We start from the raw sequence: 18,575 nt of genomic DNA, 5'->3' as shown, positions 1-18,575 counted from the left end.
TACTATCTGAAGCCTGGAAAGAATGGTGGAAAAAACCTTGAGGTGGACTTAAGTATCAATTATTACATCAGTAATTATTCCATAAAACTTAGGTTCTTGTCTCACTCCTGCTAAAAGGCTTTTAAAGTATTGGATAGAACATTAAGGTAATTATAGAAGACCCATCAACTGAAGAAGAGGGAGCAGTGGCAGAGTGGTTGATCACTCGGCTTCCAAATCTGAGGTCCTGGGTTTGAATCTCGGTGAAGGCTGGGATTTTGGGATTTTAAGGGTGCCCCTGAGTCGACTGAACTCTAATGGGTACCTGACCTTAGTTGGGGAAAGTAAAAGCGGTTAATCGTTTTGCTGGCTATATGACACCCTGCTCGTTAACCGTTGACCATAGAAACATGACCTTAACATCATCTGCTCCATAGATCACAAGGTCTGAAAGGGGAAACTTTACTTTTATTTACTACTAGCCTGACATTGCCTGCGGGCCTTAGTTTGTGTTTACCAATCTTGTGGATTGGATTTAGATGTATGTTAAACTTAGCTAATGATCCTTTCAAGTTTTTCTCTTTCGCTACGAAAATAAAAGTAGTTTTGCGAAAATGGGTTTACCCGAAGCCGCTACATTCATATCTATTAAAAACAAAAAGAGCGATAGATGAACAGGATATTAAGTACAACTAAAACGGGTTTACCCGATTTGTTAAATCAATGTATTATAAAGTAAGACAGGACGTTCTGAATTCGCAGATATATGGAACGAATGTATGTAAAAATGCTTTTGAAACACAAAATTGAAGGTTAATTTTATTACGTAATGAAATCAATAGACTATCTTTTGTATTTTCATGGGTCAAAGTAAAAAACTATCTGCGCAAAGTGTAGTTCTTAAAATTAGATCTAGATCCTTTCGAATGTAAATATGGCCTAGATCGATGAAGTTATAATGTTTTCATAGAGTTGGGCAACTTTTTTTTTTTTTTTTTGAGGGACTTAAGTTTGTTTTAGGGCTACAATACATACACTATGGTCTAAGTTAGTACCCAAGGAACATTTCTGCCAAGTTTTATCAAGATTGGTCAAACGGTTTTGATTTCTATTCGTCATATACATATATACATACATACATTTGCATTACTTTCTACTTTATAAAGTAGATCAACTGAAGAAAACAGCACACTATTTTTCCTTGGCACAGTCTGCAAAAGAGCTGACAGCTCTGTAGCAAAAAGCTGGCTAGAAGAAGAAAAAGATAGAAGACCCATACAAATCTGATTTAAACAAACCTGCTTTATGGTTCCTGGAGTTGTTTTTTTTTCTTTTTGGTTACTAGTGACATGCCCTAATTTCAAAATTATTTAAAGCTGGCCATTTGCATTTCCACACAAACAATTATCAGGAAGCCTGTGAGGATAAGGATTTTGATTTTCCATGTCTATTTTGGATGTCAGTTAATAGACTTTCACAGCCTTGACTAAATATTTGGTAAAAGTGAGGGTCTTTAATGTCACTAAGGACAAATTTACTTTTGGGATGTCAGAGAAAGGTGTTGGGAGTCATGATTGTGTAATAAACATGACAACAATTTAGTTTCAAACAAAATACATCCATCAAAATGATTCAAATATTGACTGCTTATAACAGTTGTGAAACAACGTTAGCACTTAAAAAAACAAACCTCATATTGAAATCTATAAATTAAAATGAAACTAATAATTTTTTAATCCTATGCTGATTATTATTGCGATATGAACTCCAAACCAAACTCTTTTGTATGTCTAGCAACTTCCAAGCTTAATTTTTCATATAATACACAGTGTTTAGTTTGGAATGTCAAAATAAATGAAATGGAAAAAAATTTAGTGAAACCAATAATTTATCAAATATACAAACTATTCAAAGTTTTGACAAAATAACAAATTTAATATTCTGTTCAGTATCATTCATGACAATATATTTGATTACAAAAACAAATAATGGAGGCTAACTTCTATTCCATGTTACTTGAAGTCTCACTAAAAGTAAATAAAGTCTAGCTTCCTACAAAATTATTTAAAATTTCAGTTCTTTCTTCTTTAAGAAATCTATGCAGCAGAATGTGATTTGGCTCCATGACAGAAGCCACTTGTTTTTCTAATGTAGCTTTAAAGTCTTCCTTAACACCTTTGTTGACACCTCGAGTTACTGTTCTTTGTCTGAGGAGAAAGTAGTCTTGTTTGTATACATATGTAAATTACAGAAGCTCAGTTCAAAGATTAAAAAAATAATATTTAAAAAAAAAAAAATTATAACATCCTATGTATATCATGGTTTTGAAGAAGCAAGTCTGTAATTTATAACCTAGGCATTCAAGTTAATTAAATACTTTACTAAGTCATTGGTTCTCTTGGTTGTAACCTGCTACATACTATAATGGCACTATTTAAGAAATAGTACTTTTTTAATGAATTTATCCTGGCACATGGAATAAGAAATGTGATTTTATTTGGTGTTATTATTTTTTGCATTAATGCCATTTTACATTCTTATCTACTATAATAGTCATATATTTTACCAGTTGTGTTGCTTTATTAAAATATGGGCATTCATAGTTCTATTTCAGGTCTGTTCTACTTCCTTACCCAAATGATACTCAATTTACTATGTTCTAATAACATTTGAATTTTACGCTTTTACTTGAATTTTTTATTGTACAAAATTATAATGCCCTCTTCAATGTTTTATAATTATTTTATTAATATGGGGATCTCATTAATTATAACACTTACATAGTTTTTAGTCTGAGTAACTGTTAACCATAAATAAAATAAGTATGCATAAATAGCTATCTTATGAACACTTGACTTCTTCCTCAAGGAACTTACTGTGCTAATACTTTTGTGCTGTTTGGCATAATATCTAGATTCACCAAGCCTCCTACCCCTGTTTCTAAAAATGCAAATTCTTCCAAAATATCCACTTCTGTCATACATTAAGGAAAAGTAAATTCAAATATATAGAAAGAAACCTATTTTTTACTGTAACATTAAATAAATTCAACAGAAATATTCTTTAACTCTTTCTCTCCTAATCAATGATACCATCATTGATTTCATCCCACTCTTTCAGTCGAATTGATGATATCATTGATGCTTAAAAAGTCATTTGTTTTGCTTCTTTCCAAATTGTTTTGAATTGCTTATAATTTAATCTTGAATAGTTTCCATTAGGAAAATGTATGTTTTTTTTTTCAATGTGTTTTTACCAAAAACAATGTTTTTTTAAAAGTGGGCCTAAAAAAGGCTCTATTTTTCTATATAAATTTTTCAGATGATAGTAACATGGGATAGTGAGGTCAAGACAATTAATTTATATGTTTTATATATGTTATACATTAGGTTTTGTGAAAATATGAATAACTATCATAAAAAATACTTTTAATTCAATTAGAACCAAAAATATTTCCTAGATCTAATCTATATCTAAATAAACTGTACACAGTCGGTAAGTTTTTATTTTTAAATCTTGCTATCCGAAATAAAATTTCATTTTGGTTTTGTAAACATCAATTTGTTTTATCTAAAAAGGATGTGCATTCATTTTTAATTCTATAGCAAATAAAACATTTTCTGTTAACAAACAAAAAAGTTATTGAAGTGTAATCATAACTGGGTAGTGAAATACAAATGAGCAAAATGGATAATTCTGTCAGAAAGTGGAAAATAATTATGGAGAGAAAGAGTTAAATATATCCATTATCACTTTATAAAATGTATGGAATTGAATTTCTAAACAAAAACTATTTAAAAAAGGATCCGGTGCACATATGAAAAAAAAGAATTGTAAGTGAAGCTGCCTTGTTTCTTAATAATAGAGATGACTTCACAAAAGAGGAACTCTCCTTTTGGCCAATCATATTGCAGCAGTATGATGAGATGTGCTAACAGGGAATCCGTTTTAAGGGGAGACAATGTCCTCTCCTGAAATAAAACAAAATGTATTTTTACAAAACATTGTTTCAAACATTTAATTAATTAAAATACAATTTATTTGCACTTGGTGAACTGAGAGATCTCGGGTTCCGATCCCGGTGAAGACTGGGATTTTGAATTTCTGAATTTTTATAATGCTCTGAGTCCACCCAACTTTAATTAGTAATATTAGTTGGGAAAAAGTAAAGGCGGTTGGTCATTGTGCTGGTCACATGACACCCATATTAACCATGGGCCACAGAAACAGATGACTTTTAAATTATCTGCCCCATACAAGGGTCTGAAAAGGGTACTTTAATATTTTTTTTTATACCTTAAGACCAGTAATGAGAAATTGAATGCAGTAAGGGATGATCTCTGAGTCCACACATTGTAACATAAACAGACTGTGTGCTGAGTCAGATTTGTCCTCAGCACTATCCCCTTGAAACCAGGCAGATGAAGTTGCAGCTGTTAATGGAATGGCTTCCAACAAATCTAGAATAAGCTCCACAGCTTTCTAAGGAGAGAGAAAATAGTTGAATAAGAGGAAAATGCACACAATAAACGACATGCTAACAATAAATAGTATAAAAAATAGAAAAATAAAAGGATGATTGTAGATGGTAACTGATCAACTGATCAATTGAACATTAGAAGTTAAATGTATACCAAGATGAATTAATTAGTATTCTCTACTCCCTTCATATTTGCATTATTTGTGCACGATGATACCGTGAAATATGGTTAAAATAAACACATTTATATCAAACTCCATCACCCCTTTTTTTCCCAGAGCTCTCAAGGTATTTTTGTTCAGATGTTTAACTTTTCTACTGGTACTGTTTATTTCAAACATTTATGTTAGATTTGAGCATAGCTACAAGCAAAAATGAATTTATTGATCAAGGCTCTGGACAGAAATGCATCTAGAGTCTAGCTTCATGTCCATTCATCCATATAAAACAGGTGAAGGTTTTATGCTTGTACGCTCACTAGAGCATACTTGTCACATAGCCCATTGGAGGCTATGTTCACTCTCATTCTTAGCCCATCTGCTTCCCTGGCCAGACATTTCCACAGAGGCGACACAAAATTTTCCCTCCATTTAACTAATACCAGAATATCTGTGCAATTAGGCCAGATAAAAAAACTATTAGAGAAATGGTTATTTCATCTTCTCATACAAGCACTTTGCACTTTAAGGTTTTTTTGAGTTTTAGAAAGCAATTTAAAATAAAAAAAAGAGCCTGTTATCCTTTTAAAAAATTCATTATCTGATTAGATGCAAAATTATTTTTTTAACCCTGCAAAAACCTATTTATAGATTTCAATAATCCCAAGCAAAGAAAACAGCAACATATAACTTACTGAATATTGCTTGTGATAAAAATAACAGCAGGCCAATTGAAGGTTATTTCTTACCTATATAGCAGAAAAAAAAAATACAAACAATTTATTTCAAGATAATTATGTTAAAACATAAATAAAACAAAATTATATAGGAAAACAAACAATCAGATTTAGAAAGCTAGCTTATAATTTCTAAAACAATTCTATCATTATTTATATTCCTAAACCTTCATCTTTGGATTTGCTGTAACTGGTAATTGCAATAATAATGTAATGGCTTCTTCATAGTTTGCCTGCAGATATTTAATTGGAACAAATGAGTTATGTTAGTTAGATAAACAATGTATATATCTATTAACTTTCTAATTATCTACTTTCATTTTTTAGAGCTCTCAAACTTTTTTGAAAACTAATTCTATTAGTTAGATATCATTGAATACATCTAGCAGATGTTTACCTGATATATGGCCATGTCAATTTGAAAATATAATAACATGGTTTTGGTTTCTTTCCTCCAATTTTGACACAAATTGTAAAATTCTGAATTGGTAAAAAAAAAAAAAAAATAAAGATGAAAAAGTTTCATTTTCAATAAGTAACTTGCTAACAAAAAATATTTTATTTTAGAAAAATGCATCTACCAAATTTCATTTCTTCTGTAGAATTGAGTATTTCATAACACCTGACAGCAGTTTCAAAGGATTGAAGAACAAAAGCTGAAGAGATTATGTTGGGAGACGTCTCTATAGTTGGATACGTACAGTCCAGCTTAGGTTTTTTACTTTTATTGCTAAAGACAGAAACAATAACAGTAATGAGCAAAGATACACATTTACAAATATATGATATGGATAGTTGAAATAAAAACTATGATCTAAAATAAAATAATTAGCACAGAAAATTCTACTGCTACACTTCACATGTTTTTTGTATCTCAAAGAATGAAAGAAATAAACACAACCTGATACTGAGTTGAAGAAGGTATATGGAGGAGTAAATATATATATATATATTGTATTTGTCACATTATTGATATTATGATTTCACCAAAAAGTTTATACAAAAGTATAAACATTGATTTTTGTTGCTAGGTGAAGAGACTTATTCCGCCGTACTCTCAGTTTGAGGCGACCAAAAGCGCTGTCGGCCTTGACAAAAACACATCGTTGCTGCCTAAGCAGGTTAAGGAGATGACTATTCCCAATGATTTTAGGAATCTGGTTAGTTCTGATTGTGGACCTGTTTTTTGTTTTTTTTTTAGGTTGAAGGACAGACCAAATGAGGCAGCAACCTCAGCTAATTCATTTCTATTTGTAATACATCTTTATAATCATGAATCATTGTATTTGGATCATAAGAATAACTATTATATTTAGATCATACATCGTGTTTAAGCTAATTAAAGTTCAAGTTCTCATTTTATGAACTTAATTAATTTGTCTTCTTTTGAACCTGCATCACAAAGATGTGGCTCCACCTAATGGTACAATGTTGAGCACAACACATTTGCTTAAGTAAACAATATCATACTTTTAAAATAGGATTTCATTGTTGTTATTAATAAATAAAAACCTACATGTTTACAATTTAGTACTAATCATAAATAATCCTAATCAATGTATTTATGAAAATAAAACTAACATGGAGGAAGAGTTAGACCTTGAGCTAAGTCCTTCAACTAAAACTATTGGTACCAAATGTGCTGAACCTTGCAAGAAAGAAAGTCAACATTTTAGTAAAAGAATTAAAATAAATGACAAGCATTTCAATTTGAATTTTTCGTTTGTTAACTAAACAGACATGAAATAATTATTTAGTTTATACTCATTAAAGCATGTTAGCATAAATGAAATTAACAAATCTGTGGAAAATGTTGTTTTTTTTTGTAAGTGTGTATGCCAAAGCATGATGGCAATGCAAAAATTAGCGCAGAGATTTCCAAAAACTAAAATAGCTGTCTAAAAAATACAAAAATAGTTTCGAAATTTCCAGAAACATAAAAAAAAAATACAAAAAATTATATAAAATTAGAAGAAAAGAATTTCGGTCAAATAATTCAATAATGATTTTAATTCATCCATTTTTGTTGAAAACAACTACACTTACATGATATTAAATCATTATAAATACAGAAGCTATTCTGCTAATTTATATACAATGTTTTCAAAGAAATTAATGCTCATGTTATCTTTTCATAGTCACGTTCAAGAGAGGAAACAAGAAGTCATTTTTACAAAGCTTATATCAACTTACTCTGTCTGTCTGTTTGTCCAAAAGTTTGTACACATTGTTTTTCCAACACCCAATCTCGGATCAAGCTGAATTTTTGCACAATTATTTCTTTTACCTGACATCACAAAAATCAAAAAAAAAAAAAGTCAATTAGTTAATTAACTGTTGGTAATAAATTACTTTGTTTGGTATCTCAAACAAGGCAATGAAATGGTACTTGACTGAATTGGTGATATAAGCTGAATTAGTCCCCTTTATATTAGGCTGCTGTCTCAGGCTTAGTGAACACAAACATGAAATAGAAACAATAGAAAACTATACAATCTTCTGTGTTCATAGACTCTTCATTAGAAGTGTGGTTACCATGTTTGCTTGAAAAACCTAAGAAGGGCGTTTCCCTTTTTTAAAATATTTATTTTTATAAATGCTTTTCTATCGTTAGTCTAGATCTATTACAAATTTAATTCCATAACTGATCCAAACGAAATGATACATGCATGCTTAAAATAAGCTTTGTTTTTTTTTTAAAAGTATTTTTGTTTTTCTTGTTTGACATCTTTGAAACAAAAAGTAATTTTTTTTTACACCTTGTACATTGTGCAAAAAATGTGTCTGTGTCTATTGCAAAAAAAAACAACTACACTAGCACATAACTCTTAAACAAGGAACTTTTATTGCAAACCTTATATGCATCAACCATTATCCTACTAACAGTTCTTTAAAAGCAAAATATTTTATTATGTCAAAATCATATGTTAATAGTTAAAGCTTACTACAAATAAATCTCTGATACCCTCTAATCTACTTTAGCTAATAAAAGGTGGAAAGTCTATACCGAATATACATCAGTAATGTTTGTTTTATAGACCTTTTAGAAGCATTCATAAAGAGGACATCGACAGGTTAACAAGGGCTATCATATGAATGTGATGGCAAACACAACAGAATCATCTATCTTTTTTTTTAAAAAGGTTTTCTGATGAAGAGATCAAGAGACACAAGGCTCAAGAATGTTGAGATCCCAAAAATGATTAATTCAATAATTATATTATAGTCAATTATGGATCTTTTCAGACAAGTTAAGAATACTCATTCCTAGATAGCTAGAGAAAGAATTTTGTTGGTCAAGGGTCTCAAGGAATTACACCTCAACTTTTATTGGACATCAGCACTGACTGAAACAGCAGATAAGAATTTAAAAAGCAATCAAACAATACAATTGAAAATGATGCAATTTTAATATTAATACTAACATTTTCAGGTCAGAAGTAAATCGCTAAAGATAACTCAGCATCAACATTACTGACATATCAAATTACCTGCTAAAGATGACTCAGCATCAGCATAACAACAGAACAAACTACCTGCTAAAGATGACTCAGCATCAACATTACTGACATATCAAATTACCCGCTAAAGATGACTCAGCATCAGCATAACTGACATAACAAATTACCTGCTAAAGATGACTCAGCATCAAGGTTGCTGACATAATTCACCATGGCATGAACAAATAAAACCATGGCTGTATGTAAAATCTGTTTGCTATTGGCATCAGATCCGTGAGATTTTATTCTCATTAGCTGATGTTGTAAGGACTGTATCTGACAATCTCTGAAATAAAAATCAGTCAATATTTCAAACATTATGTTGCATGAGTACTAAAAATATTATAAAAAAACTTTTACTAGTTAAACATTATTTATAGAGAATAAGTACATGGAAAAAAAAAGGTAGTTCATACTTTAGTTCTATTTAATTTAGACATTTATAAAATTGTTTACATGCATTAATTTTAAATGTTTATAGATCAATTATTCTTTGAGAAACATATTTAATTTAAGGTTAAATTTTTGTAAACTTTTTCTTACAATACGCTTTTGATGACTTTTAAGTCAATGTGAATATAACTGTCATATCACTTTACATAAAAGAAAAAGATTGTTATCAAATAGTTTGTTGTGTGTGTATATATACTTTACTTTGTTTTGTTCACAAGATCCAGCTCCATGTCCCACTTCAATCGTTGACCAATTAACAAGAGAAGACGAAGAAGATTTCCCCAAGGATCTGTAACTTGCATCTCTGCTTCTGATAAACCTGTAAGTCCTCTGGATTTAGAAGTCTCTGTAAACACAGATAAATCATTTCTCTTAATCATTGTTCTAACATTTATTTTACCTTACAGACTTAATTTGGAAATCTTAACTCAATTTTAGGTGAATACTAGAAACTTGTTAATGTTTTTAAATAATATGAGACATTGGAATTCTGTCTACAAAAGATTATGCTTTATCTTCTTGATATTTGTAAAATATTCAGTAATTAGCTGAATAATCTCTCAATGTTATGTTCCTCTAAACTTTTTTTTTTAGTCTGGCTATTACTGCAACAGCCAACCTTGAAATTGATCTCATCCTTACAAGAAAGTGTACTGGAGATGTCTGGATAAAAGCAAAAAAAAAAAAAAAAAAAAAGTCATGTAATGAGACGTCAATGATTTTACCATGATTTTAGTCTAAGCCTGAAGGCAACGTTGAATATTTTATCCCCAAGTTCTAATGAGTAAATTCCATAGCTTTCAATCCTTCAAGGATGATAAAAGCAATATTTTTTTGGGGGGGGGGGGGGGGGGTTTGAATAAAACACTCAGTTCAAATATATGTAAGGCTGTCTTCATCAAGACGCAGAGGAAGACCAAAAAGAACATGGCGACGCAGTGTACTCGAAGAAGCAGAGAAGACCGGGAAGAGCTGGGACACCATCAAAAAGCTAGCAAGAGACCGTGGAGAGTGGCGTGTTTATGTCGAGGCCCTATGTTTCATGAGGAACTCAAAGGAATGATGATGATGATGATGTCTTCATCAATAAAAGCAATGTGAAATAAAATACACTGCGCTACATGATTCTTTTAGCTGGAAGATTGACAAGAACCTATTTAGATGAACTAGTTGCACTGCAATGGGTACAGTAGAAGCTTCAAACTTGTGCAAGAACTCTAAAAGCATTTTTTCCCCACCAACAATATAGATCATGTAACTGCAGTTAAAATATTTAGCCAAGATAAATAGTGCAGAAAATAGTTAAAGAAGTAGAAATGCAAAATATATATTTTCAAGTAATTAAAAGATAAACGAGCAATGAAATTTTAAAAAGTTCTATCCAACAACATACAAGACATTACCTGCTTCTGAAGTGGGCTCATGGTTATGTGGCTGTGAGACATAGCTTACATAAAACTCTGTTGCTCTCTGAAGCCAAACGTACAGGTGGAACATATTCACTTCCAAGTGACCTCCCTTCTGAAGTACCAGAGGCATCACATCACACACTGATGTCAAAGAATTTGAACCATTGAATATTTATATATTTTAATGTTAAGTGTACAGAGTAATGCATGTAAGAATGACAATATTATACAGCACAATGAAGAAGTGGCTAGTGGTTTACTGGTCCATTGTGAAATGCTGGTAATTACATGATAAGATAGAACAATGATATACACTTGGCTTCTAGTTTTTATTATTGCTTTATGTCTATTAAACGAAATAAAATAAAGGAATAGGATTTTTCATTCTGGCTTTCATTTTGAAATGTGTGTATGTGCATTTAACTCCAGTTAACAAAATCTATAGTAATTGCCTTAAATGAGAAGATCTCTGACTATTACTTACCAAGAAGTTTCCTGTAACAATTAACTGGGTTATTGACTATGCCTGAATTGGTTTCTTCTTTGACCAACATTTCAACAAGCTTAAGCTTCAGATTGAAAAAAAAAACAACAACAAATATTGAAGTTATTGCTAACTACAAATCTCTCTCTCTATTTGAGCAAATATGATATGGGGCATATTTTTTTATTTTTAAATGAGCAATGTTTACATATTCTAGAACTATGCAGAATATCAATTTCTAGTTTGAAAACAAACAAAACAAAGAAAGAAATAATGTAGCTGAGTGTTAACACCACTTGATTTTCCTGGTAAGACTATTTGTCATTTAGCATTTTAAAAAGTTTATACATGAATGCAGAAGATCTTTGTGATTGACCTTAGTCAACAGAAGCAAAAGCACTTTACATTTATCTATAAGCTGCTAGATATAAAGAAAAACTTAAGGCCTTTATTGAAAAAAAAGGTACAATTAACAAACGTTTTTGATGAATATTTGACATTTTCTATAATAGTACCCATTAAAAATACATTTTAATCCTTTGTTCCCTTTATCTCATCTTTTTATGTTAGTCAATAAATTTGTAAATAAAGTTATAAATCTTTATACATAAGATAAGAAAATAAGTAATATGCTCTTAATTCTTTATATACTGTTACATAGACTATATATGCATTTCATGAATAAAAAAACAACAAAAAAATCAACACACAAACCCCATGTTCCTGAACTAGATTGGGGAATTTTTTCATTGCCAACAGTAACAGTTGACACCTCTCCAAAACATCTGATATAGTTTCCGAGACCCGCAACACCATCAAGCACTGGGTTGAGGTGGGAAGTGCAGCAAACAAATCTAAGAAGACAAAAACACCAGAATCTTTGAAACCAACCCCAAATGTTAACTCTTTAGCCAATGGATGATAGCTTTTTGTAAGTCCTTTATTATTAAAACAAACATGAATTGTTCTAATAAAGGATTTACAAAAACCTAAAATGAAACAATAACAAAAAAGATATATTTTTAAATTTACAACTATTTAAAATTTTGAAGGTTACTAAAATAAAAAGTTTAATTCAATAAAAATGTATGTAACTATTTTAAAAGTTTATTCAACAAAACTGCATAATATTTTTTGAAAGCCACTGTCTCACAAATTCATTTGTTACCTCTGTTCAAGTTATACACATACAAACTACAATCTAGTAACATTGAAATTATTTGTAAAACAGCCTCTAGTTAAGAAAGTGTATAAAAATAAACAGCAGTAATAGCCAATATACTGAAAGGGAAGGGGGTGACTTTAATATTTGTATTCATTGCTACTTTATTTATACATCTGAGAAAATTGAACGTTCACCAGTAAGGAAAGTCAATTTTTGATCCAGTGTTTCTTTCTGAAGAGATTCCAGTATGCTATGAACTTCCAACCACAGTCGAGATTCATTGGGAAATGTTTGCAGCCTAGAAGAAATAGAACACAAAATTAAATATTATTGACTTTTTGTCTCACCTCTCTTTACAAGCAACACATTACAAAAATACCTTGGAATCATTGAATATTCAACTTTAAAAGACCACTAAAAACAGTTCAGGGATATGGTGAGATGACAGTAAAACAATCAGCTACCAAACTAGAAGACTTAGAGTTTCAAACCCAGGAGAGGGTGGGGATTTTTATGCACTATGTCCCAGCTGATTAAAAAAAAATAAATAAAGTTACCCTTTCAGACCTAATAGTTAGGATTTGAGCCTGGGACCCCCTGTTCAGAAGCCAAGCCAAACAATTTACCACTCAGCCACCATGCCTCCTCAGCTGATATGTATACCTGAGATATTGTGATGCCATGGAGCTAGAAACCTGACATTTAGAAAATAATGTATTATCTGTACTAGGTTAATTTAGGCGCGGTGGCTGAGTGGTAAAGTGCTTGGCTTCCAAACTGAGGGGTCCTGGGTTTGAATCCTGGTGAAGACTGGGATTTTTAATTTTGGGAACTTTAGGGTGTCTCAGAGTCTACCCAGCTCTAATGGGTACCTGACATTAGTTGGGGAAAAGTAAAAGCAGTTGGTCGTTGTGCTGGTCACATGACACCCTTATTAACTGCAGGCCACAGAAACAGATGACCTTTACATCATCTGCCCTATAGATCACAAGGTCTAAAAGGGGAACTTAACTTTACTGCAATGCCTGTGTTTTCTTGTAAAAAAAAAAAAGAGGAAGCAGGAATGTGATTCTTAATTTTATTTATAATGATAACTGCCCAGTTTGATGCTCAGCTAGAGTAACCACCCAATATGATATGAGGGATAATATTTAGTAACACAATTTACTTTTAAAACAATGCAAAATATATGCAAAAACAAATAAATAATTCTGTATTGAAGAGAATCAACTGCCAGTGAACCATGTGTCATGAAAAAATTTGTTTGTTACTGAGCCAGTTCTAAAAAAACTAATTAGCGGTAGATCATATTGTAGGTGATTTTTTTGTAATTGCATGTTTGAACTTTACATTTAATGTAGACATATCTTTTTTAAGTAACTTCTACTTACATGTCTTGAAGATATCTTGCAGCTTCATCAACATTCTTTGCATTTTTTTCCACAAGATAAGATTCAAACTATGGAAAAAACAAGTATAGGAATATATAAGACAAACTTTAAATGTAATTAACAATCGCCTTTTAATTGATTTTTTTTAATACTATTAACCTTTAAATTAAAATGTAACAATTTTTTGAATTTTCAAAAGTAAAATCCACCAAAGTAAAGTATGTTAAGAGTGTATAGAAAATACAATCCATATATAGGACCAAAGGAAAAAAAGGATGTCTGTACCATGAGGACTTCATAAACTACAAACAAACTATAAAGACCAAAAAGTAACACACTATTGGCTTATAGTTCTAAGCTTATCTGTCCAATGTTGTTGTCTGTCAAGGCAGAAACGAACTGCACTGGTGTATAAGCATGGGAAATAGAAATGAGGCTATAAAATCTAAGATAAATCAGAAAAGGACAAAATGTTTGTTGCCATCTCATTTTAAAGGAAAGTGTGTTGGTTGTTGATCCTGTGAGGGTGGAGGGGCCTAACATGTAAGTTTATTTTCAATCTGCAAATGGGTGTTTTTGTCATTGCATTATTGTATCACAGTGATAAGGAGATCAGATGTACCCCTATGTTGTGTGCTATCATATTGAAATTCCATGGACCTAGTATTCTCTTGATTAAAGATCTACTATATTGATGATTAGATTATTGTATCACAGTGATAAGGAGATCAGATGTACCCCTATGTTGTGTGCTATCATATTGAAATTCCATGGGCCTAGTATTCTCTTGATTAAAGATCTACTATATTGATGATTAGAAGCTATCCTGACAAGACCAACGTCTAATCTTTCAACTCAGGACCGGACACAACAGAATGCCACAACACATGTACTGGAAGCTCAAAATTGGAACCAGTGAAATCTGTCCATGTGGAGTATCACCAGAGAATGCCGACCACGTCTTCCAAAACTGCTCTCTTTACAAAGAGGCCTATATAAGACATTGGCCCCAAATCACCCCAATAGAAAGAAAACTATATGGAAAGCTCCATGATTTGGAAACCACTGCGCTGTTCATCTCATGTATTGGTCTAGTCATATGAACACTCCAACATAACAATGAGAACGATGAAGAAGAAGAAGATGATAAGAAGAATTACATTTAGATCTTAAAAAAAAATATATCAGTATCACTTACAATCAGTCAGTCACTTAACCATTCATTGAGTATCATACAATGATATGAATGATATATTAATAATAATTATAATCCTAACAGACTGACATACTGATACTCACATACTCAATCATAATGTCATTATATATTGAATACTAGTCATATCACTTAGTAAATGTAGTAAGAGTTAAGTCAAAGACTCTTGGAACACTAGTCTCAAGGAAGCTCCCTTCTATCAACTGTAGAAACAACTGTTCTATGAAAGATACAAACAGATGTAAATTTGTTAAATGCCTATTACTGATGGCTTGTATCCCAAGATGCTCAAGTTAGAGGCGAAGCACACTGGGGAAACTCCTCCATATTACTACTCCGGACCACATAAGTCATGCAGTTGTCAAACCATGAAATGACCCCCTGAGGAACTGTGTGGATATTTGTTCCATCCCCATCAATGCAATGGTCATTAGGCACCCCACCATGAGTTCTAATTTGCTTCCATATTAGCCTAATCGTCTCCTCTAATGACCGTTTCCACCTGGGCACCATGATAAGGCTGAGAAACATTGCCCTGGAGTACTAAAGGGGTGGGGGGAGTGGTCATGAATGTCATTCATGAACTTATTTTCTCACTTAAAATATTATTACATAATGTTAATTAACAGTTAAATTACATAAGAATCACAGGAATATTAATTTTAGTGTATCTTAAAACTTAAAATGTTGATATGTTATATATATATATATATTTAAAAGCTAAATTATAATTAGGTAGATCTAGATTTAAAAAAAATAAATAAATTCACACACAGTGACACTGTAACTAGTGTAACTGTAAGTAGATCTAGTGTAGACTGTAGGACAAGACAAAATAACCAAAAGATTTAAAAACGAATTTATCTGATTTTCAAAATTATTTTTATCATTTAGATCTAGATCTAGAGTAAAGTGCGAAGTTCGAGCAGTCCCAATTTGACAAGAGGTTCGAACAGTTCACTTTTTATTGCTATAACTTTTTTATTTGAATGTTTACCAAATTACTACTATATTGCTACTGCGCATGCACCTTTTTTCTTTACTTCCGACACATACTATTTCCTTTTCCTTGTAAAGGCTAAGTTCATGGTGAGGTCAAACTCAGGAGGTGTGGAATTATTCTTTTTTACTACCCGGTAGTGAAGGAAATGGGTAATGGGATTAAGGCTATTTTTAAGTCTGATGGTTCATCAGCTCAAAGAGACTATTTGAAGCTGTGGAGGGTGGGAAATGGTGCAATGGATAGTGTTCTTGCGCTGGAGTAAAAAGAAAATGACTTTATAGTAAAAATTAAAAATATTAAAACATGTTTTTAGATATATTTTCTTTGATCTGCTCGAACCTTCCATCAACCCAATCGAGCTTACTAACTGGGGAAAAATCTGCTCGAGGAAAAGTACGCTTGGCGATACTTACCCTACACCTCTTTGACTTCGTATTTAATTTTAACTAAGCCTAGTGATACATTAAATCCAATCTATTTTTATAGAAAAAAGGACGAGGAATTCAGAGATACCATCAGTTTTTTCATAGGTCAGACCGTTACGGTGCTATAAAAATCCAAACTTGAAAATTGCTGCCAGCGGGCTTAATGCGCTCGAACTTCGCACTTTACTATATATCTCAATTACATCCATTTAGCGGTACCCATTTAGCTGTAGTGGTTTTATTACATATAGATGTCTACTAAGTAGAATCTAAATACTATTTTATCACTAAAAGGCCTAGGCCTAAGCCTTCGAGCTTGCGACAAATGACTCAAATTCTCAAACTTTGAGTCTGACTCAGCTGCACTGCAGCATCCATCATTCAAAGAAACCTGTTCACATTTATAGTAGATTCTTTTCTTATATTAGGCACACCGTATTCGGGAACTAGGTCAAATTTTTATTTTATTTTTTTATTTGGTGACGGTTTAACTTACAAAAAAAACTGAAAGCAGATTCTTATTCTGCAACTAAAGGACTATAAAAATAGCTGTGTTTCTTTGAATTACCACTCATAGTCAAGATTTTATTTTAAAATAAATCAGGTCACTTCATGCTCCTATAATAAACGCAGTTTTTGTGCTTTCTCCTTTAGCGCACATCGAGCACCGTTAAGAAACACCACTATGTTATTGCTAATAAATTATATCTGTGTTAATTAAAAATTATTTAGATTGTATTAAAAGAAGTAGATTCACTTCTGCAATATGTATTTATAGTATATTGTCTCTCTATATATGCCTACCTATATAATCTATGTGTAGAAACAGACAGAAATAAATCTCTATAAATTAATTATTATAATTTAATAAACATGATATTTTCAACTAGGCTACATGTATTCTCTGTCTCTTTCTTTTAATTCCCATCCAAGGACCCTCTTCTTTTCATATTTTGGATGTTCGCTTTGTTACACCTTAACATCCCCTCCCTCCCATAGATGCTTATAATTCTTTTCATGACTCTCTCCCCATTCCCTCCACTGCCTGTATGATAGGTTGTGACACTACACGCTTAGTGTATACCTCTCCTCACCACCAGCGCTCGCCTGGTATGATCACCTGCAGTGGGCATGGTCTCTGGCTTCAAATTAGCAGCCCGCACTTTTTCTTTCATTCATAAATTATATATTCTAGATATCTCGATCTAGGTCACTTTTATTCATTGAAAAAATCATAGATTTATTAATCCCAGTAATATTTCTTATTACGATTTTGCCTTGTGCACTATAGGAGAATGTGTTAAATTCATTATTAATGTTGAAACACCTCCTTTTTTAATTTTATTTAACAGCTTACGGAATAAATGTGATTGAAATGTCTTTCTAAAGATGTTTGGAAGCTTATTTTGATAGATCCACCAGCCTACGATCAAACAGGCTCATAATATAGCCTTCATCCCTTATATGGGTATGAATTGCCGGGGGAGGTTAAATCAATAGCTTTACATACTTGGTTACCGAGAATCTAAAAAACTGCCATCTGCTTTGGAAAAGCGGAACAAAAATACAGGAACTTATCTAAAATTGGACATGCACTGTCGCGAAACGTCGTTTTTAGCTCCAAACATAAAAACAAATTAATTATAAACAAAAAAAGCGACGTGTTTCTTAAAGGAGAATTCGATGAGCTGTGCCTAATATAAGAAGCTACTATAGATCTAGTCTTGATAATGGTACCTGAATAACAAAAGATTGTGGAAATAATGATTTCGCCGTAATAAGCCAAGCTTTAGCTGAAAATGGATCTGACTTAGGAAAACTACGTGCTCTCATAACAAGCCAATCAATGTCAGAGAGTTCTTGCTCAACTACAGCATTCGCCATGTTTGTTTTGTTTTCCTTTTGTTTTTGCTCCTCTTACACAGAAGATTTAATAAAAACGGCTATTACTTCGTAACCTGTACACTCTTTTGGCCTACGTGTCGTATAGAATTACTCACATGGCCATAGTCATCGTTTTCTCTTAATTTGTCTATATATTTTTTATTTATTTGTTTATTTTTATTTATATATCTAAAATATTTTACGTCTTTGCAACTTCTTGTGTGACTTTTGAGGCCAATCCTTGATACACAGCAGCGGTCATCTGTAATCGCCAGGGACCGTTGTGCTTTCTTG

General features: G+C 31.8%; 1 protein-coding gene across 2 annotated transcripts; it reads right to left on the bottom strand.

Annotated features, from left to right (window-relative positions):
• Positions 1 to 1,886: 1,886 nt before the first annotated feature.
• LOC106072384 (integrator complex subunit 10-like) lies at positions 1,887 to 18,304 on the bottom strand. 2 transcript variants are annotated; one of them, XM_013232744.2, is made up of 17 exons: positions 18,135 to 18,304; positions 13,757 to 13,824; positions 12,560 to 12,663; positions 11,915 to 12,054; positions 11,201 to 11,285; positions 10,711 to 10,857; positions 9,509 to 9,653; positions 8,983 to 9,140; positions 6,936 to 7,002; positions 5,936 to 6,084; positions 5,752 to 5,834; positions 5,522 to 5,587; positions 5,313 to 5,366; positions 4,276 to 4,461; positions 3,788 to 3,950; positions 2,856 to 2,952; positions 1,887 to 2,186 (listed from the first exon to the last, which is right to left on the bottom strand). In XM_013232744.2, the coding sequence occupies exons 1-17, from the start codon at positions 18,279 to 18,281 to the stop codon at positions 2,024 to 2,026; spliced, it is 2,022 nt and encodes a 673-aa protein (XP_013088198.2). In that variant the 5' UTR covers positions 18,282 to 18,304; the 3' UTR covers positions 1,887 to 2,023. The 2 variants fall into 2 exon arrangements, with proteins under 2 accessions (XP_013088198.2, XP_055890645.1); XM_056034670.1 differs by lacking the exon at positions 18,135 to 18,304 and adding an exon at positions 15,056 to 15,104.
• Positions 18,305 to 18,575: the final 271 nt, after the last annotated feature.

The sequence above is a fragment of the Biomphalaria glabrata genome, chromosome 7 (assembly GCF_947242115.1).
Source record: "Biomphalaria glabrata chromosome 7, xgBioGlab47.1, whole genome shotgun sequence".
Lineage (NCBI taxonomy): Eukaryota > Metazoa > Mollusca > Gastropoda > Planorbidae > Biomphalaria > Biomphalaria glabrata.
This window is presented reverse-complemented; position numbering and strand designations above follow the sequence as displayed.